This window comes from Lithobates pipiens, unplaced genomic scaffold (assembly GCF_037356315.1).
Source record: "Lithobates pipiens isolate NorthernLeopardFrog02 unplaced genomic scaffold, aLitPip1_a1.2 Scaffold_27, whole genome shotgun sequence".
Classification (NCBI taxonomy): Eukaryota; Metazoa; Chordata; class Amphibia; order Anura; family Ranidae; genus Lithobates; species Lithobates pipiens.
This window is the reverse complement of record NW_027507788.1, coordinates 143553807-143581171: the sequence shown is the minus strand read 5'-3', so window position 1 is coordinate 143581171 and position 27365 is coordinate 143553807. Positions and strand designations below refer to the sequence as shown.

At 44.6% G+C, this 27365-nt stretch overlaps 1 protein-coding gene across 1 annotated transcript in view; it reads left to right on the top strand.

Annotated features, from left to right (window-relative positions):
- LOC143934196 (cyclin-dependent kinase 11B-like) overlaps positions 1 to 27365 on the top strand; it is a gene marked incomplete in the record, with an annotated part of 108610 nt that overhangs the window by 64324 nt on the left and 16921 nt on the right. The window contains 4 exon segments of the mRNA XM_077457597.1: positions 2178 to 2359; positions 2453 to 2543; positions 18086 to 18207; positions 21360 to 21465. Coding sequence (XP_077313723.1) covers positions 2178 to 2359; positions 2453 to 2543; positions 18086 to 18207; positions 21360 to 21465 — 501 coding nt within the window.

Sequence of the window (27365 nt, the reverse complement as noted above, 5' to 3'; positions counted from 1 at the left end):
ATAGATCTATCCCAATTGCTGTTTCTCCTGATGAGTGGGCATCTTCACGAAACGCATAGAGCCCCAGCCTTATGCTGCGTCATTGCAATCTTGATTCTGAGATTTATTAACAGGAATTTTATCATTAATTATCACTATTAACATCATTATCTTTATTATGAATAGGAACTTTTTATTACTATATTTTAATGCATCTATTACTTCTGTGAATCATGTTTAATGAACTGTTAAGGTGTTACTATTGTCTATCATGTTATTTTTAATCAATGTATATTTCATTGGAATTTACCATCATGTCGTTGCCTATCTTATTACCTAGCTGTGCTTTTTACAAAGTCCCACCCAACCCCTTTCTTTTAATATGTGTTTTGGCAACTCTGTCTACGGTGGCGCACACCAGGCATGGGTCTTCTGATGTTTTGTTTTAACGCAACGGACACTCTGGTGGAGCCATTATTGTCTAATTTCAGCATCTCTTCATGAGCTTCTCCCTTGTCTGCTGCACAGTATAGAGGCAGAAGGGTTTCTGATCATTTTTGTTGTCTCGGATTTGGTTAGTCCATCCTGATATGCCGGTGTGGTGCAGCTAGTAGCAGACACGCCTGGGTGGTCACTTCTGAGGGTGGATCTTCTGTCTCCGGGGCCGATCCTCCACGCTACTTACTGTCTCTGGCTTGTTGGCTTGGCAATTGGAAGTCAGGTTCTGGGAGAAGGGGTTGTGGGGTTCAGCGATTTCTGCCCTGCTGTAGAGTTATAACTTGTACCCCTTGGAAGCTATGTCATCAACCTTTGCAGGCTTATATCTCTTGTTAAAAGGCTACACGGGTCTCTCCACCTGCTTTCTCGGTGGCTTAGATCTTTGCCTTTTCTCCAATGCCTTGTTAAGCACAAGCTTGCCTTGAGTACCATTAGAAGTCAAGCTCTGCCCTTGCAGTCCTGTTTCAATGTTCTTTGTCCACACTCTCCTTGATTCTTACTTTTCCCTGTGGGGTTCATCATGTGGCAATCCCAGTGTGTTCTCAGTTGCCACATTGGAAACTGCATTTGGTTTTTCAGTCATTCAGAAACTTCCCTTTTGTGAGCTTTCAGGGAGTTTGCTTTCTTGTGCACACAGGGATACGATGGGTGTCCTTCCTTCCTTCAGAAGGTGATACCCGATTTTCAGTTGAATGAGGGCATTATCCTACCTCGCCTGTGTCCACATCCTTTGCCCCTTTTGGAGGTTGCTCTGCACTTCTTTTACATGGTCTGCTACAACTTCCTTCCAGAGGTTGGTTTCTGTTTTTGTGCTTGCAGCCTCCACTGTCACCAGTTCTAGGTGGATTTGTATGACCGTGGTGCAGGCTTATGCCATTCAGGTTTGGCTCCTCCCTCCCTGGTCACAGAACTCTGCCAGGGCACTTAGTGCCTCTTGGGGTTCTGACTTCGGGTGTCTGTCTCTCAAGTTTGCACAGCGGCTACCTGGTTATGTGTACTTCCATGTACCCACCATTTACAAGATGGATGTTTTTTGGGTCGCAAGGTTTTTGCAGGCTGGTGTTGAGGTTCCTTGTTTCCCCTGTGGGGAGCTTCTTTTGGGTGGTTGCCTGTTTTGCCGCTTGGCTCCTCATTTGTTTTCCCACCCCTCATTGAGGCGCTGCTTTGGGACATCCCAATGGTCAAGAATAAATAAGAAAGGTGTCCATCAATGAATGCAAGAGAAAACGAGCCTTTTGTTACTCCATGTAAAATCCCTTTCTCTGAGTTGACCGCATCCAACCCTCTTCTGGTATTTTTTCTAGTACTGCTTTCTGACAAACTGGCTTGCCTATTAGAGAGAGGGGGCTTATACTAACTAGGACTGCCCATAAGCAGTGCTATGCTTTTTTTCTGCCTAATGTCGTGCTCCTGTAGATGGTGCTATAAACCCAATGCACAAGAATAAATAGAAGCTGTGTTTGTCAATGGACTCAGAGAAAGGGGTTTTACGGTGAGTAACAAAAAAATCCAGTTTTTCCACTTTTTGTTCCACTTAATGTTTGCTAAGAGGCGAACAAGCTCCAGCAATCCCAGTGTACAGTAAAACCTGGTTAAGCGCTATCCAAAGCGAGAAAGCTGATTTAAAATGTTCTTCAAATTTTGAATTGATTGTTGCTGGTCATCCTATATAAAATGTATGTATTTGTCCTCTACTGTAGTGCCAGAATCCAGGTTTGACCATGACTCTGCTGGGAGTGAGGAGGATGAGGAGGAAGATGATGTCAAGGATGCGAGTCCCCATTCCAATGCCCAGACAGATGGTGAATATGTCCCTGATTCTCCAGTTATGTCTCCCGTGGAGCTGAAGCAAGAGCTTCCCAAATATCTTCCAGCACTACAGGTACTTGGCACAATGGCTCTGAATGGAATGTAGACTTGTTTCTGATACTGATGTGTGGTGATGTAAATGCCTCTGCTTTCATTTCATTGGCAGGGCTGCCGCAGTGTGGAGGAGTTCCAGTGCCTAAATCGTATTGAAGAGGGGACTTATGGTGTTGTGTACAGAGCAAAGGACAAGAAAACAGGTGTGTGCATTTGTTCAGGTTTTTCTTTTGCACATTGTAGCCATTGTGTTGTGTCTTCAATAGTGAGACAGGGGAATTTCTTAATATTCACCTAACAGTGGCTTTTATGTATGTACTTGCTTGATGTTCCATATTGCGAAATACATAATTTTGAGATTTTGTAGATTTCTCCCTTCTCTGTCGGCACACCACACGCCCATATTCACTGGCTTTTTGGTCACGTCAAACTGGTTTTACATTCAAATGCATTCTCATGTGGTGCCATACCCACATGAAGCAGGTCAACTGTAGATCGAAAGGAGGTCAACTTTAGGTCAAATGTACCTGTCATTGTATTCTGAGTGATCTTGAAAGGGTCCTAAATTGATGCTGTCAACATAGGCCCTTAGACTGACCATAGATGGGAAGGTATCTGGTTGTTTGAAGAACAGATGAAGAGTTATCTTGCTGTTGTCTGGACTTTAAAAATTGTACAGCAGGAAAGGGTGAGTGCTGGTTTACATGAGTGTCTTGCACGATTTTTATCTTATAGTAGGTCCAAAAGTAGGCAGATAAATCTTCATCAGATATTTTCACATATATGTTTATACAATATCATGATAAATTTAACATTTTATGAACCTGCATGTTGTATTTGTGAGTGTTGAATGTTTTAGTCATTTTAATACATACAGTAAAGTAAAACTCAAAGTTTGGCCCTGTGTAGCATATAGAATTGGGTCAAACACCCCCTGGTTCAGTTTGCGACAGAACTCTCAATCATCAAGAGTTCGGTCCTGAACCCCATTGAAGTCTAGGACATCCAAATTCAAAAAATCAAGTTATTGGCCATAAAAAGGGTATAGGCGCCCGGGTACTGCCCTGGGGGACATGTATTAATGCAAAAAATTCTTTTTAAAAAGATAATTTTGACAGGATATGGGATTTTATTGATGCTTAACTACTCAAGGACCAGAAGATTTGCCCCCTAATGACCAGGACATTTTTTGCAATATGGTACTGCGTGGATTTAAATGACAATTTGCACGGTCGTGCAACATTGTACCCAAACAAAATTGACGCACATTTTTTCCCATGATTAGAGCTTTTTTAGTAGTTTTCTTTATCGTACATCATAGGACACAGAGTCTCAAGTAAATACTTGGTGAGTTATAAGCCTACCTTCAGGTGTTGACACTGGTATAACCAATACAGGAAGTTGACTCCCCTATATAACCCCTCCTCCTTCCAGGAGTACCTCAGGTTTTTTTGCCAGTGTCTAAAGGTGTTGGTCACAAGTGAAAATGTGCTCTAAGGAGCTCCAGGAGGGATCCATGCTGGATTTAAAGAAACCTCCACAATCAGATCCATCCTCGCCACTGAGGCCATAGGATGGTACCTGGACCTTGATGCAAGAACGAGGTGTTGCCTGTAATGCTTGTCTTTGAGAGTTGGACCCTAGAAACCAGGACGCATTTTGGTCTTGCTACATTTCCTAAAGCTGTCCTGAGGGGTGCTATACAAGGCCCAAAGGAGCGGAACCCCTTTTATAAGGGCCCCAGTCTTTGAGCATGTGTTAACGCAGCCCGCCGTGATGGGTGAAGTTTGGATCTGCTGTTTCAGCAGCATCTTGCAGTGAGGATAAGGCTAAAAAAAAAGGGGGGTTCTTACTTTCCTAAGGGAATTAGCAGGCTGAATGGTTATCAGCTGCTTAGCAGCTAAGGAGAAAAGTTCCCATAATCATTAAAACTCTGCAGAGTTTAGCAGCATGCTGACAGAACCCCCCTTTCCCTCCCCCTCTCCTCCTTTAGGAGTTGTTTTGCGTCTTTTTTTATATATATTACTCACAGTTATAGTAGGTATCCTAGCCTGCTGTGGATCGGCATAAACCGGCAGTTGTTTTCAAAGCAGCATGGGTTCCCTCTCCCTTCAGGTCTGCATAATACAGACGCGCTAAGCATATTCAAACTGAATGGGGGGTTGCCGGAGGACGCAGAGGGGCGTGGCCGTAGGTCACATGACGCTAGGTATGAGACAGTGTCTATCCATACAGCGTTGATTACTGAGGGGGAAGTGCTGTGAGCGCCAATCAGGTCCACCTGAGGCTCACACATTAAAGCACTCTCTGCTACAAGAAAACTCAGCCGTCGCAGCCAGAGTTCACTAAGGAGAGGAGTCTGTTATACTAATGCTGCGTACACACGTAGCCATCTGTCCGACGTACTTAGTCTGGCGGACTTCCTGCCAGACTGTACGTCGGACTTTCCGAACGGGCTACTTGCCCACACACGACACTTTTTCAGCGGACTAATACGGCGTACTAAGTCCGCCGTACTATCCGCCCTACTTTTGAAATGAACGGACTCGCCCACACACGCGGAGGAAAGTCCGCTCATTTCGAGCGCGTCTCCAGGTAGGCGGGGCCCGCAAAGGAGACGTCGCGGGCCCCGCCGCCTGGTATGGACTTAAAGGGGAACCCCAACGCTGAAAAAAAATCGGGGTGGGGGTCCCCCCAGGTCCACATCAGACCCTTGTCCGAGCACGCTACCCGGCCGGCCAGGAAAGGGGGGACGAGCGAGCGGCCCCCCACCCCAAAGCACCTTGTCCCCATGTTGATGAGGACAAGGGCCTCTTCCCGACAACCCTGGCCGTTGGTTGTCGGGGTCTGCGGGCGGGGGGCTTATCGGAATCCGGGAGCCCCCTTTAATAAGGGGGCCCCCCAGATACCGGCCCCCCACCCTATGTGAATGAGTATGGGGTACAATGTACCCCTACCCATTCACCTGTAAAATAAAGTACAAAAAAAACACAACACACAAGATAAAATAGTTGCACAGCTCCGGGGGTCTTCCGTCTTCGGGGGTCTTCTCGCCGGACTCCTCTGCTATCTTCTTGTAGCTCTTTTACTAGCGGAGGAGCCCGGCTTTCTTCCTCGCCGCCGGCCTCTTCTTCCGACTTCGGGGGTCTTGTCCCCCTCTTCGGTTCTTCTGCCGGGCCACCGCGCCTTCTTCTAGCTCTTTTACAGGCGGTGGCCCGGTCTTCTGTCACCGCCTTCCGTTCTTCTCTTCTTCTTCAGATGTTGCCTCGCCGAGTCCTCCGCTCACAATGACGGGGACCGGGCACGCGGCGACTTATATAGGGACAGGGGGCGGGGTCTTCGGTGGATGTCACATGGGTTGACCACTTGACTGTGACATTGTAAGGGGGCGGGGTCACCATGTGACATCAACCCATGTGACATCCACCGAAGACCCCGCCCCTTGTCCCTATATAAGTCGCAGCGTGCCCGGTCCCCGTCATTGTGAGCGGAGGACTCGGCGAGGCAACATCTGAAGAAGAGAAGAACGGAAGGCGGCGGCGACAGAAGACCGGGCCACCGCCTGTAAAAGAGCTAGAAGAAGGCGCGGTGGCCCGGCAGAAGAACCGAAGAGGGGGACGAGACCCCCGAAGTCGGAAGAAGAGGCCGGCGGCGAGGAAGAAAGCCGGGCTCCTCCGCTAGTAAAAGAGCTACAAGAAGATAGCGGAGGAGTCCGGCGAGAAGACCCCCGAAAACGGAAGACCCCCGGAGCTGTGCAATAAACTATTTTATCTTGTGTGTTGTGTTTTTTTTGTACTTTATTTTACAGGTGAATGGGTAGGGGTACATTGTACCCCATACTCATTCACATAGGGTGGGGGGCCGGTATCTGGGGGGCCCCCTTATTAAAGGGGGCTCCGGGATTCCGATAAGCCCCCCCGCCCGCAGACCCCGACAACCAACGGCCAGGGTTGTCGGGAAGAGGCCCTTGTCCTCATCAACATGGGGACAAGGTGCTTTGGGGTGGGGGGGGCCGCGCGGCCCCCCCTTCCCCAAGGCACCCCCCATGTTGAGGGCACGCGGCCTAGTACGGCTCAGGAGGGGGGGGGCGCTCGCTCGTCCCCCCTTTCCTGGCCGGCCGGGTAGCGTGCTCGGACAAGGGCCTGATGTGGACCTGGGGGGACCCCCACGCCGATTTTTTTCGGCGTTGGGGTTCCCCTTTAAGTCCATACCAGGCGGCGGGGCCAGCGACGTCTCCTTTAGCGGGCCCCGCCTACCTGGAGACCCATTCGAAATGAGCGGACTTTTCTCCGGGCGGGAAAAGTCCGCTCATTTCAAAAGTACGGCGGACTGGCATACACACGGCCGGATTGTCCGCCGAAATGCGAGTCCGGTGGGAAGATTGGAGTGTAAAACTACTTTCTAAGTCCGCCGTACTTTCGGGTCAAAAAAAAAAAGTATGCCGGAGGCTACACACGGGGGGATTGTTTGGCGGACTTGAGTTTGCCGGACTTTTCCACCCGCTTGTTTGATCGTGCGTAGGCGGCATAAGAGACATTTAGCGCGGGGCACATAAGGGTGTAAAGCAGCCATTTCCAGTACAGGAAAAGAACTGTTGGCATGCATTGTTTGGCTAGAATTATTTAGCAGATAATAATGTGTGTGCCTCTGCTTTTGTACTTAGCATTATGTCTTCCAGACCTACCGTAAAGGTACCTAAGGTGTCACCCTCAGGCGCTGGGATCCCCAGTCATGCCTCCATACTGTCTTCCTCTTCAGAGAGATCAGACATGGCAAGCGAGGGTGAGTCATTGGAAGCCAGCGGTGGTGCAACTGCTTCACACACTTCAGCCCCTGTTTATGTGACTGAAGAAGCACTTTCCTTTGCCCTGCATGGCTTAGAAGGAAGATTAGCGACTTTAATCGCATCATCCATCCAGGTGGATAGGAAACGTCCTAGATCCCCCCTCCCCACCTTAGACTGTTTACAGTCGGTGGAGGGTCCTAAAGAACTATGGGGACATGACGAGGTCTTTCCCGCAGATGATCGGGAAGAAAAATAAGCCGGTTATTCCTCTGCAGAGGAAACAGTACTTGGAAATTCACCTTCACAAACTGAAGTACAGAGCCTTACAGAGATGGTTCGCTCTACTTTCATGTTACCCCTAACGGAGGCAGCTGAAGGTCCGGTATCCTCTTTAGGATCCTTTTAAAACCTTTTCAGCCTTTACATGTGTTTCCAGTACACGCATTACTTGAAAAGCTTATTTATTCCGAATGGGATCATCCGGATAAGCATTTCTCCCCTCCTAAAAGATTCTCTAATCTCTATCCTATGGAGGAAAAATTCACTAAAAGGTGGAAGATTTCAGCAGTAGACGCTGCGATTTCCAATTTGAGTAAAAATTTACTTGTCCAGTGGACAATGCACATATGCTTAAGGATCCAACAGATAAAGAGTTGGAAGGTCTGTTAAAAACCTCTTTTTTTTCCTTAGCAGGGACCCTAACTCAGCCTGCGATAGCAGCCATAGGCATCTGTCAGTCCTTAAAGGACCAGTTTACAGACGCCCTCAAAGAGCTCGCTGCACAACAAGCTCAGGATTTGCCTGAGCTACCTAAAGCATTATGCTTTGCCATAGATGCTATAAAGGACTCTATTCACCAGGCATCACGTCTGGCGCTTGTACTTGTACACATGCGAAGGACCATTTGGTTAAAGGGTTGGTCAGCTGAAACACCTTGTAAAAATCTTCTAACTGGGTTCCCCTTTAAGGGAGAACGCCTTTTTTGGACCTTGTATAAATACATTCAGACTATTTCCATCGGAAAGAGTACCCTTTTACCAGTCAAAAGAAAATATAAGCGTCCTTCGTTTAAACAGACTTTTTCCCCGAGCGCCAAGGGCATCCTCCTCTAGGCAGGGGCGACGGCCTTTGCCGTCGGATCCCACGGGAAGATCTCGGGGTCAGACCCAGGCACAGAGGAGGACCTGGGGCCGCAAGTCTGCAAAGCGGAATACCAAGGCCTCATCATGAAGAGGCATCCCCCCTCACCAAGGTTGGGGGAAGACTTCTGAAGTTCTCAGAAGTCTGGCAGAGGGAAATTCAGGACAGATGGACCCTCTCCACTGTATCTCTAGGATACAAGCTAGAATTTCGAGAGTTTCCACTGGCCTGTTTTCTCAGATCAAACGTTCCAAGGGATCCAGAAGCATTTTCAGTTTGTAGCCCTACCCTTCGGCCTTGCTACAGCACCTCGGGTATTTACAAAAGTACTTGACCTACCTCTAGCCAGGTTAAGGGCACAGGGCATAACCGTCCTGGCTTACTTAGACGATCTATTGTTAATAGACCAGTCAGTGGCTCACTTAAGACGGGGTGTAGCCGTTTAAAGCAGCTACCTGGAAAGTTTGGGTTGGATTCTCAACCTAAGAAAGTCCTCCTTGAAGCCACTAAAGAGGCTGGAGTATCTAGGCACGATCATAGATACAGCCCCGAAGAGGGTGTTCTTGCCTCCAGCAAAGATCAGCTCCATACAGGAGCTAGTGAGGATGATCAGGTCACGAAAAAATCCTTCAAATTCGCCTTTGTATGAGATTGTTAGGGAAGATGGTAGCTTCATTCGTAGCAGTTCCCTACGCCCAATTCCAATCGAGACAGTTTGTTTCAAAGCAGTATCCTGTCTGCTTGGAACAAGATGAATCAAACATTGGATTTGCCAATGCGGCTGTCTCCAAGAGTGTCCCAGAGCCTCAGTTGGTTACTATCCCGGAACTTACTGAAGGGAAAAACCTTCAGACCAATTATCTGGAAGGTAGTGACAACGGATGCCAGCTTTTCAGGCTGGGGAGCAGTACTAGAGAAAACGAATGTCCAGGGACAATGGTCAGGAACCGAACGTACCTTACCCATCAACATCCTAGCGTTTCGGGCAGTATATCTGGCCCTAAAGACCTGGACCTCCAGGTTAAAGGATTTTCCTGTCAGGATTCAATCCGACAATGTCATGGCCGTGGCATATATCAATCACCAAGGTGGCACCAGAAGTCTCCCAGCCCAGAGAGAGGTGAACCAGATTCTAACTTAGGCGGAAGAGAATGTCCCATGCCTATTGGCAGTTTTCATTCCGAGGGTAGATAATTGGCAGGCGGACTATCTAAGTCGCCAGCAGCTATTCCCGGAGGAATGGTCTCTTCATCCCGAAGTGTTTCGAGCTGTTTGCCAAAAATGGGGGACTCCGGACATAGACCTTCTAGCGTCCAGATTCAACACAAAGCTAGTCAACTTTGTGTCCAGGACAAGGGACCCACTCGCGTACGGAGCAGATGCGTTGGTGACCCCCTGGGATCAGTTCTCATTGATCTATGCTTTTCCCCCAATCCGGTTGCTGCCTTGTCTTCTTTCCAGGATCAAGCTAGAAAGAAAGTCGCTAATTCTGATAGCACCGGCATGGCCCAGAAGGTCATGGTTCGTGGAGATCGTAAAGATGACAGTGGAGGGTCCTTGGCCCCTTCCACTAAGGCCAGACCTTCTATCGCAGGGGCCTACAGTGCCTTGCGAAAGTATTCAGCCCCCTTGAACTTTTCAACCTTTTGCCACATTTCAGGCTTCAAACATAAAGATCTAAAATTTTAATTTTTTTGTGAAGAATCACCAACAAGTGGGACACAATTGTGAAGTGGAACGAAATCTATTGGCTATTTTAAACTTTTTTAGCAAATAAAAAACTGAAAAGTGGTGCGTGCAAAATTATTCGGCCCCTTTACCTTCAGTGCAGCAAACTCACTCCAGAAGTTCAGCGAGGATCTCTGAATGATCCAATGTTGTCCTAAATGACAGATGGTGATAAATAGAATCCACTTGTATGTAATCAAGTCTCTGTATAAATGCACCTGCTCTGTGATAGTTTCAGAGTTCTGTTGAAAGCGCAGAGAGCATCATGAAGACCAAGGAACACACCAGGCAGGTCTGTAATACTGTTGTGGAGAAGTTTAAAGCCGGATTTGGATACAAAAAGATTTCCCAAGCTTTAAACATCCCAAAGAGCACTGTGCAAGCGATCATTTTGAAATGGAAGGAGTATCAGACCACTGCAAATCTACCAAGACCTGGCCGTCCTTCTAAACTTTCAGCTCAGACAAGGAGAAGACTGATCAGAGATGCAGCCAAGAGGCCCATGATCACTCTGGATGGACTGTAGAGAACTACAGTTGAGGTGGGAGAGTCTGTCCATAGGACAACAATCAGTCGTACACTGCACAAATCTGGCCTTTATGGAAGAGTGGCAAGAAGAAAGCCATTTCTCAAAGATATCCATAAAAAGTCTCGTCTAACGTTTGCCACAAGCCACCTGGGAGACGCACCAAACATGTGGAAGAAGGTGCTCTGGTCAGATGAAACCAAAATCAAACTTTTTGCCCACAATGCAAAACGATATGTTTGGCGTAAAAGCAACACAGCTCATCACCCTCAACACACCATCCCCACTGTCAAACATGGTGGTGGCAGCATCATGGTTTGGGCCTGCTTTTCTTCAGCAGGGACAGGGAAGATGGTTAAAATTGAGGGGAAGATGGATGCAGCCAAATACAGGACCATTCTGGATGAAAACCTGTTGGAGTCTGCAAAAGACCTGAAACTGGGACGGAGATTTATCTTCCAACAAGACAATGATCCCAAACATACAGCAAAATCTACAAAGGAATGGTTCACAAATAAACGTATCCAGGTGTTAGAATGGCCAAGTCAAAGTCCAGACCTGAATCCAATCGAGAATCTGTGGAAAAGAGCTGAAAGCTGCTGTTCACAAACGCTCTCCATCCAACCTCACTGAGCTCGAGCTGTTTTGCAAGGAAGAATGGGCAAGAATTTCAGTCTCTCGATGTGCAAAACTGTTAGAGACATACCCCAAGCGACTTGCAGCTGTAATTGCAGCAAAAGGGGGCTCTACAAAGTATTAATGCAAGGGGGCCGAATAATTTTGCACGCCCCACTTTTCATTTTTTTTTATTAAAAACGTTTCAAAAATCCAATAGATTTCGTTCCACTTCACAATTGTGTCCCACTTGTTGATGATTCTTCACAAAAAATAAAAATTTTATATCTTTGTTTGAAGCCTGAAATGTGGCAGAAGGTTGAAAAGTTCAAGGGGGCCGAATACTTTCGCAAGGCACTATATATTCCATCCTACTTTACAAACGCTAAATTTAACGGCTTGGCTATTGAGACCCACATTCTGAAAAAACGTGGGCTTTCCAGGTCAGTTATCTCTACTTTGATTAATGCTAGGAAGCCAGCTTATAGAGCTATATATTATAGAGTCTGGAAAGCTTATGTTTCCTGGTGTGAATCCAAGGGTTGGCACCCTCGGAGATATATTATAGGCAGAATTCTTGCCTTTCTACAGTTAGGCGTAGAGATTAAGCTGGCCCTGAGTACTATTACTATCAATTTTGTTTGAAAGACCGCTTGCTACGCATTCTTTAGTCCGGGGTTTCATGCAAGGAGTGGTGCGGATAAATCCGCCAGTTAGATCTCCTTTAAGCCCTTGGGATTCAAATCTAGTTTTGTCGGTGTTACAAAAACAGGCATTTGAACCATTACAGCATATTCCTTTAGTCCTTTTGACAAGGAAGCTGGTATTTTTAGTTGCTATATCGTCAGCAAGGAGGTTGTCAGAATTGGCTGCTCTTTCTTGTAAAGAGCCATATTTGGTTATTCATGAGGACAGGGTGGTGTTACGCCCTCGTCCAGGCTTTTTGCCAAAGGTAGTTTCAGGCTTTCATCTGAATGAAGATATTGTCCTGCCTTCGTTTTTCCCAGACCAGGTTCCAGGGAAGAAAAATCTCTACATTGTCTTGATGCAGTGAGAGCAGTGAAAATCTGTTTGAAGAAAACTGCTCAGATTCGTAAGACTGACGTCTTATTCGTTCTGCCAGAGGGTCCTAAGAAGGGACAGGCAGCGTTGAAATCCACCATCTCCAAGTGGATTCGGCAAGTTAAAATTTAAACTTATGGTTTAAAGGGAAAGATTCCCCCTTTTCAAGTTAAGGCGCACTCTACCAGAGCGGTTGGTACTTCTTGGGCAGTGCATCACCAGGCCTCCATGTCTCAGATCTGCAAGGCCGCAACTTGGTCTTCAGTACATACATTTGCAAAATTTTATCACGTAGATGTAAGATGGAATGAGGATATCGCCTTTGGGCGCAGTGTGCTGCAGGCAGCATTAGAAGTCCTCAGGTCTGGGGGTTACCCTACGGGTTGTGTCTCCCTCAAGTAGCATTGCTATGGGACATCCCACCAAGTAATTACTTGAGACTCTGTGTCCTATGATGTACGATAAAGAAAATAGCATTTTTAAAATGGCTTACCTGTAAAATCCTTTTCTTGGAGTACATAATAAGAGACACAGCTCCCGCCCCTCTGTTTTATGGGGTGAGAGTATAAATCCTTATATTGCTTGGCTACAAAAACTGAGGAACTCCTGGAAGGAGGAGGGGTTATATAGGGGAGTCAACTTCCTGTATTGGTTATACCAGTGTCAACACCTGAAGGTAGGCCTATAACTCGCCAAGTAATTACTTGAGACTCTGTGTCCTATGATGTACTCCAAGAAAAGGATTTTTACAGGTAAGCAGTTTTAAAAATCCTATTTTTTATTTTTTTTTAATCTCAAAATATTTTATGGAAGCAAAAATATGCATGCAGTCCAACAAATCAGGTTCCACATCAAGTATTGACATATAGAGTTGAACACGTTATCACAATCCACTAGTACAAAGGAGAATTCTAATACATCTCTACAGGTTTCTCCTTCCCTCCCCATTCTGCCCTTGCACTCCCTCCCCCCTTTAACCTCTGACTTCCTTAGATATATGTACTAGGGTACCCCGAGATCAAAAGATACATTAGAAGTAGGGGTTACTCTTTTTATATCATGTAAACAGTTTGTCTAAGACCAACTCCACTGGGCTAAGGCCAGGAGTTTGAAACCATGGGGACCATAGGGTGTTGAATAGTGCTGGATGACCCCGGTGCTGGAAAATATGCTTTCCCAATCGCAGGGTGTCCCCCATTTGAGTTATCCATGCTCTGAGTGGGAGGCTCTGCCACCTTCCAATGTCTGAGGTTAAGTTTATGTGCTTTAAATAGTGCTCTGACTATAGCTTGTTTAGGGATAGTTTCACTTGAGAGGTTGTCTAAAATTCATAAAATGCATGGCTTAGGGTCCATCGACACAGTAACCTGCAATACTCTATTGATGGTAGAAACAACCCCCAACCAATAAAGATGTAGCTTGGGCAGCGCCACAGTAGGTGTATAAGGTCGCCGTGGTCTCTGAAGCACATTTATGCGTTCTGCATTTTCTCCGAGACCCATCCTGTGCAGTCTTGCAGGAGTAAAGTGTACCCGCAATACAATATACAGTTGGGATAGGCATTGCACCACATTTAGAGAACACATCTGAACCACATGCAGGGCCTCCTCCCAATGATTTTTCTCAAATGCACCCACATCACTTGCCCATAGGGGTGCTACCTTGGCAGGGAAGCCCTACAGGTGTATGGATGAAAGCATGGCATAGCACTGGGATATGAATCCCTTGAAATGAGAAACCTTTGACGTGTAATGAAAAATGGGGTCCGGAGATTGTATCCACAAAGTTCCCTCTGACTGGGCCCTAACCACATGATGCAATTGAATATATGGGAAATACGTTGATTGGGGAAGGTTGAATTTAGCCTCTAAGGATGTAAAGGAGTTCAGTTTGCCGTTTCAAAAGATGTGTACCAGATATATAACACCGCACTGCTTCCATCTTGGTCCACATGGCAATGATTGATGTTCCTCACTATGGTCATTGTCCCAGATAGTGCTAAAACCAGTAAATCCATTGATGTCTTGCAGCTATCTGGCCTTATTCCTTACCTTCTGCATGAACACATAGGTGGGAAAAAGTTTGTTAGCTGTTAGAATATTATTCCAAATTCATAATTCGGCACTTATAGGTATTATAATATATTTATGGCAAGCTTGCAAAACATATTTGGTTTTATGATTAATCATAATAAATAGTATGTGTGAATGACCTTGATCAAGTGTTCAGTGAAAAATGTCCTCATCTGAAGCTGAGTTAGTAATATGTTTCTGATGTAGTCAATTTGAGTATGACATATATAATAATAATAATAATAAATTTTATTTATAATGCACTTTCCATCAAAAGACCTCAAAGTGCTACATAATTACAATAAAAATAAACAAACCGCTTAATTTACAAAACATTTGCTAAAAAGAAAAGTCTTCAACCCCTTTTTAAAATTTTCAGTAGACTGAGAAACCCTCAGACTATCAGGCAAAGCATTCCACAGACATGGGGCAGCAGCACAAAAGGCCCTATCTCCCATGGTTTTCAACCTAGTTTTTGGAACCTCTAAACAATTCAAATTAGTTGAACGAAGGGAACGCGGTAGATTTTGCAATCTAAGAAGTTCCTTAAGATAAGGTGGAGCTTGTCCATGTATGCATTGATGCACAAGAAGAGAGACCTTATACTCAATCCTTGTAGAGACCGGCAGCCAATGAAGAGATTTTAAAATTGGAGTGATATGCTCATGCTTCCGCACTCTCATTAGGATCCTCGCTGCAGAGCTTTGAACGTATTGCAACCTCTGCATGCTCTTTCTCGGAATCCCAATGAGAAGTGCGTTGCAATAATCCAGCCTGGAGGAGACAAAGGCATGAATCAACCTTTCAGCATCGGAAAAAGAAAGGATAGGACGAAGTTTAGAGATATTACGAAGGTGGTAGAAAGAAGTCTTGCATACTTGATTTTATATGAGCTTCAAAAGTGAGTTGGGAATCCATTTTTACACCAAGATTAGTGACAACAGACGAAACTGGAATTTTAGAGCCTGAAAAGGCAATACTTGTTATCAGCGATGATTTAATCTGGTGAGATGTTCCAATCATAATAAACTCAGTTTTGGAGCTATTTAGTTGCAAGAAATGTTGTTCCATCCACTCCTTTATCTCCTCCAGACAGATGGTAAGGACTGATAGGGGTGACTGCACTGAAGGAGTTTCAGCTGCAGCTTTTACATAAAGCTGTGTATCTTCAGCATAACAATGGAAAGAAATATTATAACGATTTATAATATGGCCCAAGGGAGTAAGATATAGAATAAATAAAATCGGGCCAAGCACTGGTATTTTCGCACAGAATGTCATGAGAAGACAAAAATAGACATGTGTCTATGTAGCTAAAGCAATGATACATTGTGGATTATATCCTGTTAAAATAAGTTTAGAGTAGTCTCAGTCATATTAAAGTGGAGGGCCACCCTGAAAAAAAAAAAATACATTAAAAATTAGAAAAAATCAGAAAAAAAAAATTTTTTTTTTTTTTTTTAACTTACCAGAAATGCCTGTTGCTAGGCACATCGTCCTAATCTGCCTCTTCCTCCTCTGCGTGACTCGCGCATGCGCAGTAGGAAACGGGCAGTGAAGTCGCAAGGCTCCACTGCCTGTTTCCCTTGGCCAAAATGGCGGCACCAAGAGCCGAGGGACGGGTCTGCCTCGGGCGGCTGACGTCGCGGGCGCCCTGGACAGGTAAGTTTGCTTATTAAAAGTCAGCAGCTACAGTGTTTGCAGCTGCTGACTTTTAATTTTTTTTTTTTTTTTAAACCAGCCCTCCTCTTTAATAAATATTAGTATATAGTTACTTAATGTAAAGTTGCTAATATGTGTTCATATTAGGTAAATGTTTGATTACATGATCAGCACTTTACGTCAAGTATGGAGTGTTACATGTGGGCTTGTCAATCAAGCTCCATATGACTCTCTCTGAGTTAGTATCTACTTTTGTATTGCATATTGCTGAAGTTAGCAGAAATGAATGTGTGCCATACAAGGTTCTAAGTTTGTGAGGTTATGACGTTCACATGTAACATATAAGCCAACATTTCCAGATTGAAGATGGACACTCACAGACACACACACACCCACTGGAGAGATGATACTGACATATTCACACAGAGACTGATAAGTTGGGACAGCTGAATTCTGCCAGAAGTCTAAGAGCGTAATTTCCTGCTTCTTCTTGGAGGTCACACAAGACAGTATGGACAGAAGGCAGCAGCCATTGAAGCACACATTTTTTCCAACAAAAAAAAAATGCACTTGTAAGACCACTGAGCAAATACGGTGTGACAAAGTATTGCAACAAATGCTATTTTATTCCCCAGGGTGTTAGAACCCTCAAACATCATACATTTTATATTCTAAGTAGTTTTCTAGCAAAAAAAAAAATCTTTTTAACTTGTAAACAACACATCTCAAAAAGAGGCTCGGTCTTTAAGTGGTTAAAGAGAAGGGAGGACAGTGTTCATCACATGACACATAATTCCTATACAAACATATAGCCTCTTAGACATAGCCTAAACGAGTATTTTATCTGATTGTTAATATTATCTAAAAACATAATTTAAACTAATGCTGACGTTCTGATGTTGTCTGAAGACATCATTTCATAACCAGTTCTTACCAGAACTTATCTATCCTGTGGTCATCGTGACAAACGAGACCCTAAAATAAAGATATTCCTCTGTCAGCCATTTTAAAGTTTTAGTCATGTTAACTCTTTCTCCTCCAATCATGGATGCAGTGCTCTGCAGGCTCCTGTAGGAAAAATATCATGAATGCACATTTTATTTCCACAAAAGTGTGTGCATTTATTATTTTTTACTTAAAGGCTAATCTATAAATAAATAAATACATTTTTTTGCATGTGAGTAGGGGACGTTTGTTGTAGTTCATTCAGTCACAGAACTGTGAATAAATGATGCGGCTGCGTGGACAAAGCCTCGCGCGCGCTGCTGTTTATAAATTGTGACAGCGGGTGTGGTGAGATGGCCCATCACTGCTGTCACAGGTAGGGATGCACCGAAAATTTTGCCCACCAAAACATATCGCCCGAAAATTGTGTTTGTTTTTCTTTTCCCCCCGCCATTTTACCGATAAAGAAAACAGTGTCGATAATGGCACCAAAAACGCATGCGATTTTGTTGTGATTTTACTGTGCTTATGGTATGTTTTTCTTAGGTCACAGGTGCGTTATTGATGCGTTCTTATTGCATTTTCAATGCATTTCAACGGGATGTGTTTTTGGTGCATTTTTTTTTTTAACTGACAAAAAATGCAGCAAGCAAGATTTTTAACACCACTAAGAAGCGCAGTGGACCAGTGTGAAGACATTCTTAGAATTTAAAAGGATGCCTTATTGCGTGAACTTTTCTTGTGCTAAAGGTGGCGATAATGGCCGACAATGAATTCATATACATTTAAATTCATGATAGTTATTAAAAACTTGAATATAATTCAATTATATATAAAAATATATATATTTTTAAAAACTGTAGAGACTGCAGTGCTCACATACTTTTGTTTTCAAAATACTCTTTAGCTCAGAGTGTATTTTGTGAGTGTGTGACCATTGTGTAGGTTCATATGGTAATGCTAAATGGACTTATTACTGTACTCTAAATATCTAAAAGCCTGAGTACCAGTTCCTGTTTTTTACTTTAAATAACTGGGGTTTTTTAACCGTGTGTGCGTGTACCACTTGGATCCATCAGTTGTGGCAGGTTTTGGCATTTGAGGAGAGGTAGATTTCTTAACATCTTTGATTCTCAGTTAGTCGTCCTCCCACCTGTGGTCCAATGTGGTGAATTACAGTAGTGATACACGTTCTTCCTCTATTTGTAGATGAAATTGTGGCTCTCAAGAGACTGAAAATGGAAAAAGAGAAGGAAGGGTTTCCTATAACCTCACTCCGTGAAATCAACACGATTTTGAAAGCCCAGCATGAGAACATTGTTCGGGTCAGGGTAAGCATATCTATCACTGCAGAATTAATTGGAATTATGATTAGAGGGTGATGTGTTAAGTTTGGCTTTACTTTCCACATGTAAACTTTTGCATTGCTCCAACTATTTTCCTGCTTGTCTCTATCTAGCCACTTATCACAAAGTTCAGAACTGCTGCAGTGATCTATCTGTCGATGTATTCTGGTGATCAATCGGACGCACATAGAAGCTGATTTATTTAAGGGATTTGAGAGTGTTCAAATAATAAATGATTCACTTTAATTATCCAATCATGAGAAAATAATTTGCATGAAGGAAAACCGTGTGTGTATTGAGTGTGATATACAATGGGTCTTCAAAAAGTTTCTGCACCTTTTATATATTTTAGCATTAAAAAAAGCGAAGAAACTTTTTGAAGAACCCGTGTATATAGAGAGCCATCTGTTCTGATTTATCCAGTTTAGTGTATATGATCGATCTCTGTAAACTACTGTTAAATAGAGACGACAATGAAAGGCACTTAAAGCGGTAGTAAACCCGCTAATGTTTTCTTTTTTTGTTTTTTTTACCACCTGCAAAGCAAAAGGCATAATGAGCTAGTATGCACCGCATACTAGCTCATTATGAAATACCTTAGAACGAGGCCCCGACATCTGGCCCGATCCACGCCGAGGGAGCTGACATGCTCCCTCTGCGTTTCTTCCGGGTATCGCGGCTCCGGCGCTGTCAGTGGCCGGAGCCGCGATATCGTCACTCGCGCGCAGGAGAGTTCTTTCTTTCCGGCCGGTCGGCCACTGCCGGATTTTCAGCCGAGAATCCCCTTGTGCGCATGCGCCGCTGCAGTCAGCGGCGCATACCGAGGGGAATATCTCCTAAACCATACAGGTTTAGGAGATTTTTTTTACCTACAGGTAAGCCTTATTATAGGCTTTCCTGTAGGTTAAAGTAAAAGAAAAAAGAGTATACAACTACTTTAAAGCTGCTGTCTATATAAAGCAGGCCATCCTTTTTTTTTTTTTTTTTTTTTCTTTTTTTTTTTTTATGTTACAGCACAGAAACAAAGGTTTCAAATAAAGTAAGAGGATTGCATAGTATCCTATGGTGCAATAGGACAACATAGTACAGAACTTAAAACTTCAAGTATCAGTTTTAAATAATATAGTGTAAATATTACACAACAGCAAGTGCAGTAAAAACAATCCAGCAGGTATGTCTGTAGGTGCAGAAGGCAGGCCGTATCTCATTTTCTTTCTTTCCACCAGTGGAAGTCAGTGTTGATGGGTGAATCCCTCCCGCGGATGCAATAGGCTGGTTTTACACCAGGGCTTGACTAATTTGCTTGGAATCTAGGAGCCAGCTAAAAAAGTTAGGAGCCAAAAATTGGTCTAACTTTACTGTTGTCTTATTTTTTTTATTAAATTATTTTTCCCCAAAAAAGTGCGCTTGTAAGTCCGCTGTGCAAATATGGTGTGACAGACAGTATTGCAACGACCACCATTTTATTCTCTAGGGTGTTAGAATAAAAAATATATATCATGTTTAGGGGTTCTAAATAAAGGGAAGGAAATAGCCAGGCAATAAAAACAGGCAGGGAAAGCTCCATTAGCATTGCTGGTTGTCATACCAACGGCCACCACAAGAGGGCTCCAGATTCCAGAAGGAATCATAGGACCGCAGAAGGCCTCAAAGCCACGGCCTCAATTACCGGCCTCCAGCGGAACAGCCCAACGCGATCACGCCAGGGGGGTCCACGGAGACAGGATACCCCCAGCTGTGCTGCCCCAGATGCTAGGTCGCTAATTCTAGTCGCAAATGCGACCTGGCACCCGGGTTTTGTCGAGCCCTGTTTTACACAATAGTCAATTGATAGACTTGTGTACAGCCAAGGTGCCCATACATGTATCAAAATTTGACCGGTTCAGCAGGGACCAGATGAATTTCAATCCATATATGGCTGGCTACATAGTAAAAAATGGTAATGTTTACATTTTTTATTTTTTAGATCTTAATAAAGAAAATGATGATATGATTCATAAAATTTGAATGTCATCAAAAAGTTTATTTATTTCAGCAATTCAATCCAAAAAGTGAAACTCATATATTTGATATAGATGTGTTGCACACAGAGTGATATATTCCAACAATTTCTTTCTTTTCATTTTAATGATTATGGCTTATACCTAGTGAAAACCCAAAGTTCAGTATCTCAGAAAATCTGAATATTACATAAGACCAATAAAAAAAAGGATTTTTAATACAGAAATGTCTTACTGAAAACTAGGTCCATGTACAGTATAGTATGTATGTGGTACTTGGTCAGGGCTCCTTTTGCATGCATTACTGCATCAATGTGGCGTGTCATGGAGGAGATCAGCCTGTGGCACTGCTGAGGTGTTATGAAAGCCCGGGTTGCTTTGATAGCGGCCTTCAGTTCGTCTGCATTGTTTGGTCTGGTGTGTCTCATCTTCCTCTTGACAATACCCCAAAGATTCTCTACAGAGTTTAGGTCAGGCGAGTTGGATGGCTAATCGAGCACAGTGATACCATGATCATTAAACCAGGTATTGGACGTTTTGACAGTGTGGGCAGGTGCCAAGTCCTGCTGGAAAAAATAATCAGCATCTCCATAAAGCTGCTCAGCAGAGGAAAGCATGAAGTGCTCTAGAATTTCCTGCTAGAGGGCTGCGCTGACTTTGGACTTGATAAAAAAAAGTAGACCAACAGCAGCGATGACATATGATTTCTGTATTAAAAATCCTTTTTTTTTTTTTTTTTTTGATTGTCCACTAATTTTCTGAGATGCAGTATTTTGGGTTTTCACTAGATGTAAGCCATAATCCTCAAAATTAAAAGAAAGAAATGCTTGAAATATATCACTGTGTGTAATGAATCAATATGAGTTTTACTTTTTTCATTGTATTACTGAAATTAACTTTTTGATGATATTCTAATATTGTGAGATGCACCTGTATTCCATTGTGTGTTAATGTTTTTAAAATCCCCCGTTCCTGTACTTGTATGTGTATATGGGGCGGCCATATATGCTCGTTGTATACAGGCTTTGCTTTCTGTTTGCAGGGTTTTCCTACACATTCTCACTGTCTGTGTCTGATGACTTATGTTGTGCCATTTGTGTGTTTTTTGTGTATTTATATTTCTTTGTCCACTGGCAGGAAATTGTTGTTGGGAGTAACATGGACAAAATCTATATTGTAATGAACTACGTGGAACATGATTTGAAAAGTCTCATGGAGACAATGAAACAGCCTTTTCTACCAGGTAAACTGAATGGTGTCAGTAAGAGTAGGTTGTGATGTTTTATGTTTCATATTTACTGTGCCCATGATCTTGGAGACCTCAGGGATGGCTTACAAGGCTTACCCAAAGACACTTATGACGCTAATGAAAACAAATTGCTATAACCCATGGCCACTTTTCCTTTGACCACTATTCTTGGTGGTGTGAGGTACCTCTGGATATAAATTAAAGGGTAACTGCACTTTCGTGGGGAAAAAGTAGCAAAAAAAAAAAAAATTGTAATTGAATGTTATTAAAAATGACATTTCCTTTTCAATCTGCAGCTCTGTAATTTTGGGTAAAATGCAATATGGCTACTTGGAGGTGTTCTGTACACATTCTGTGTACAGAAAGCCCCCCAGAAACATAATTTCCTGCTTGTGTGATTTGGCTTAGTGATTTTCCCAGAAGTCTGCACTAAGATACAAGTCCGATTTCAGGCATGCCCTGCAACACAAAAGTCATTTTTGGTGAGATACTCCCGCTAGGAAATCACTTCTAAAGGGATTCAGTTGTAGCAGCTGATTGATTATGAAACCACTCCCATACAGCTTCACTTTCTTCAAAATAAGGGGGGGGGGGCGGTGCCTGTTTCCAGAAGTAGGAGGACTGTCATTGGCCACTGCTAAAGCCAATCACAGTCCTTGTAGGCCCACGTCCATCTGGAGGAAGATGACTCGCTTGGTTGCCACTACCAATCTAAGAAAGAAGAGATTTCACTGTGATTGAGAACCACAATCAGGGGTCAGTTTGTGGAATTACTTTTGAGCTGCTGGGAACTTTCTTGAAATTATTCCTGAACCTTTGTGTCACTACTGAACCCCTCTGCACTCTGTGTCCCCTTAAGCCACAGCCAGTATTCAGCACAATGTAAATCACACCCAACTTTTGCTGCGGCACTGAGCGCCGCACTTTTTCTCAGCTACGGGGGCCCATCTTATGATCCTGCACAGAGGCCTACTGCTTTCAGAAAATACCCCTGATCTGAGCTGCTCATTGTACATCTACTTCAGATGCTTGTAGGTGACCTCACATACAAGCACATGGGCTGGATGCAAGAGGTGGATCAGCAGGATGAGTGTGCCAGGATAGGTAGATGTGACTCATCTCTGCTTCCTTTCACCACTCTGCATAGCATGCATATCATAGATATGAAGAGGATACAGCGGTGCAGCAGATGAGCAGGAGGGTACAGCGGTGGGGAAAATGAGTAGGAAGGGTTCAGAGGTGGGATAGAAGAGCAGGAGGGTACAGTGGTGGGGCAGATGTGCAGGGAGGTACTGTGGTAGAGGAGATAAGGGGGTTCAGTAGTGGAGCAGAAGAGCAGGGGGGTTACAGTGGTGGGACAGATGAGAAGGGTGTTCAGTGGTGGGACAGAAAAGCAGGGAGGTAGAGCAGTGGGGCAGATGTGAAAGGAGGTGTATTGGTGGGACAGATGAGCAGGGGGGTACAGAGATGAGACAGATGTGCAGGAGGTACATTGGTAGGGCAGATAAGAAAGCGGGTTACAATGGTGGGGCAGATGCGCAGATGGGTTCAGTGTTAGGACAGATGAGAAGGTGATTCAGTAGTGAGACAGAAGAGCATGGGTATACGGCAATGGAGCAGATTTGCAAGTAGGTACAGTGGTGGGGCAGATGATGAATGAGGGGTACATTGATGGGAAAGAAGAGCAAGGGGTTTCAGTGGTGGGGCAGGTGTGCAGGAGGTACAGTGATGGGAGGGATGAGGAGGAGTTTCAGCGGTAGAACAGAAAAGCAGGTGGCTACAGTGATGGGACAGATGAGCGGGGTGTTCAGTGTTAGGCCAGTTTAGAGGGAGGTTACAGTGGTGGGAAAGATGAGCAGGGGGGATTCAGTTTTGGGGCAGATGAGAAGGGGGTTCAACTATGGGACAGAAGAGCAGGGGGTACAGTGGTGGGTCAGAGGAGAAAGGGGGTACAGTGGTGGGACAGGTGAGCAGGGGGGTACAGAGGTGGGGCAGAGGAGAAAGGAGGTGCATTGGTGGGACAGATGAGCAGGGGGGTACAGAGGTGGGGCAGATGTGCGGAGGGGAAAGGAGATACATTGGTGAAACACATGAGCAGGGGGTTACAGTGGTGGGGCAGAAGAGCAGTGGGAACAGAGTTGGGACAAATGTGTAGGAGGTACAGTGGTGGGGAAGATGAGAGAGGGGGCAACATTGGTGGGGCAAATGAGCAGGGTTGTACAGTGGTGGGACAGAAGAGAAGGACACTACAGTGTTGGGGCAGATGTACAGGGGGTTACAGTGGTGGGACAGATGAGCAGGGGTGGTACAGAGGTGGGGCAGATGTGCAGGGGGTAGTAAAGTGATGGGGCAGATGTGCAGGCAGTTACAGTGGTGGGACAGATGAGAAAGGGGGTATATTGGTGGGGCAGGTGAGGGGCTGACAGTGGAGAAGGGGAGGGGGTATATGGGTGGGGCAGATGTGCAGGGGGTTAGTAAAGTGGTGGGGCAGATGTGCAGGGGTTAGTAAAGTGGTGGTACAGATGAGAAAGGGGGTACATTGGTGGGGCAGATGTGCAAGGTAGTACAGTGGTGGGGCAGATGTGCAGGGGGTTACAGTGGTGGGACAGATGTGCTACGAGTAGTACAGTGGTGGGGCAGATGTGCAGGGGGTAGTGCAGTGGTGGGGCAGATGAGCAGGGGTTAGTACAGTGGTGGGGCAGCTTATTATTCTTCACGATTTATATAGCGCCAACAGTTTACGCAGCGCTTTTCAATGTATAGGGGGACAACACAATTACAGTACAATACAAAAGGTACAGAAGGGCCCTGCTCGTAGAGCTTACATTCTAAAGGGAGGGGGTGGTGGTACAAAAGGTAATAGCTGCAGAGAATGATTTGATGGGGGTGGCAGATGTACGCCGTTTAACCACTTGCTTACTGGGCACTTAAACACCCCTCCTGCCCAGACCAATTTTCAGCTTTCGGTGCTCTCACACTTTGAATGACAATTACTCATTCATGCAAGACTGTACCCAAATTAATTTTTTGGCCTTTTTTTCCCCACAAATAGAGCTTTCTTTTGGTGGTATTTGATCACCTCTGGGGCTTTTATTTTTTGCGCTATAAATGAAAAAAAGACCAAAAATTTTGAAAAAAAAAACGCATATTTCTTTGTTTCTGTGACAAAATTATGCAAATTATTAATTTTTCGTCATGAATTTTGGCCACTATTTTTATACTGCTACATGTCTATGGTAAAAATAACAAAAATTAGTGGATATTATTTGGTCTTTGAGAAAGTTAGAGAGTCTACAAGCTGTGGTGCGAATCGCACAAAATTGATCACATCTGATGTACTGGTGGTCTATCTCGCTTCTTGCGACTCGAACAAGTCAGGAAAGTACAAATACCCCCCAAATGACCCCTTTTTGTAAAGTAGACATTCCAAGGTATTTAGTAAGAGGCATGGTGAGCTTTTTGATGTTGTAATTGTTTCCCACAATTCTTTGCAAAATTAAGATTTTTTTATTTTTTTTTTTCCACAAAATTGTCATTGTAATAGGTTATTTCTCTCACGTGGCATGTGTATACCACAAATGACACCCCCCAAAAAATTCTGCTACTCCTCCTGAGTATTACAATACCACACGTGTGGGATTTTTTCACAGCCTGGCCACATAGAGAGGCCCAACATGCAGGGAGCACGTCACATGTTCTAGGAGCATAAATTACACATCTAACTTGTTGACTACTTATTACACTTTTGAAGGCCCTGGAGCACCAGAACAATGACACGTGGCACTGATGACAGATGGCACTGATGACAGATGGCACTGATGACAGATGGCACTGATGACAGATGGCACTGATGACAGATGGCACTGATGACAGATGGCACTGATGACAGATGGCACTGATGACAGATGGCACTGATGACAGATGGCACTGATACGTGGCACTGATACGTGGCACTGATACGTGGCACTGATACGTGGCACTGATACGTGGCACTGATGACAGATGGCACTTATACGTGGCACTGATGACAGATGGCACTTATACGTGGCACTGATGACAGATGGCACTTATGCGTGGCACTGATGACAGATGGCACTTATGCGTGGCACTGATGACGCGTGGCACTGATGACGCGTGGCACTGATGACGCGTGGCACTGATGACAGGATGGCACTATGTGGCACTGATGAGATGACACTGGGGACAAATGGCACTGACAACAGATAGCACTAACAGACAGCGCTGGGAACAGATAGCACTGGGGCGGATGGCACTTTTTTCTTTTTTTCTTTATTTATTGCAGCCGTTGATCTCTCCCTTCTCACACGCTGTCTGTGAGGAGGGAGAGCGGCGCTGAGAGATGATCTCATATGTTTACATATGAGATCATCTCACATTGGACACGCCGATCGTGCTGTAAACGCCCGCTGTGATTGGCCGTTTACAGCAATCTGTGACTGGCTGTGTCCGAGGGACACTGCCAGCACAGAACTTCCCCGATGCGCACTCGCGGGAGCACGCATTGCGGAAGTAAATAGGAGGCCGTTCAGGAACGGCCTCCCGGCAGTTAGCTTCCGCTCTGCAGCCGTATTTCGGCTATATTGCGGGCGCGAAGCGGTTAAGAATATGTTGGGGTTATGGCAGCTATCTGCATATTCTCTGTCAAAGTACCGGCGTATAACGACGGCAGACAGTCCGCATGTTGTTAAGCTCTCATTCCAGTGTCCCTATAACTCTTTCTCTGACACTACTGGTTTATGCTCATGTGACCACTGTGATTGGCTGTCACGGCAGTCATATGATTGTAAAGCTCCCGAACGCATGCAGCAATCGTGAGCTTTCCGTTAGTCACTGGTAATTGTAAAAGGTGTGCACAGGGCACGCTGTCGGCACAGCTATATACCACCAATTCACGTAAATATGCAGCTGCTTGGCGCCAAGGCCTACCCACAAAGAGGCCACACATTTGCATGCGGCCGACGCGAACGGGTTATGAGACTCAGAATTTCCTTGAGTGCATAGGTGACTTTGGGGTCTAATATAGTTACATAGTTGTGAGGTTGAAAAAACGAAGTTACTTACCGGTAACATTCTTTCCCGGAGTCTTTCAGGACAGCCACCTGTGAGACCTTGGCTCCTCCCCTCTGTAGGAAATGCCTGCACCAGCCTTCTATACATTTTCCTCCTCCCCTGCTGCTCCTCAGTTCTTTAAAGAGCACCTCCAGTTTGCTGGGGAGACACAAGAACATGTGATGCACATAATCAATTGTATCACATTTCCTGTAAGGAAATCTTTATGTCTTGATATACATATGGTTGAGTACCCGGCTGTCCTGAAAGACTCCGGAAAAGAACGTTACCAGTAAGTAACTTCGTTTTTCCCCCAATTGTCTTTCAGGACAGCCACTTGAGAGGATAACCGAGCACTTACCCTTAGGGCGGGACCACAGCTTGCAAGACCTTGCGTCCAAAGGTCTGATCTTTAGCTGTCCATAAGTCCACTCTATAGTGTCTTACAAAAGTGGTAAAACTGGACCATGTTGCCGGTTTACAAATCTGTTCCGGCGTTGCTCCAGCTCTCTCTGCCTGTGACGCTGCCATTGCCCTCGTGGAGTGTGCCTTGATTCCCTCTGGGATTTGCATACCTCCTAACTTGTAAGCCTGTTCTATGGCTTCTCTTAGCCATCTGGCTATTGTGCTTCTTGAATCTTTGTGCCCTAGCCTAGCTCCAGAATATAAAATAAAGACTCCGTCTTTCTAATTGTCTGTCGCTTCTAAATAATGTAAGATGCATCTCCTGACATCTAAATTATGGAATTTTACTTCTTGTTCCTGAGAAGGATTTGGACAAAATGATGGTAACACAATTTCTTGTCCTCTATGAAATCTTGAGG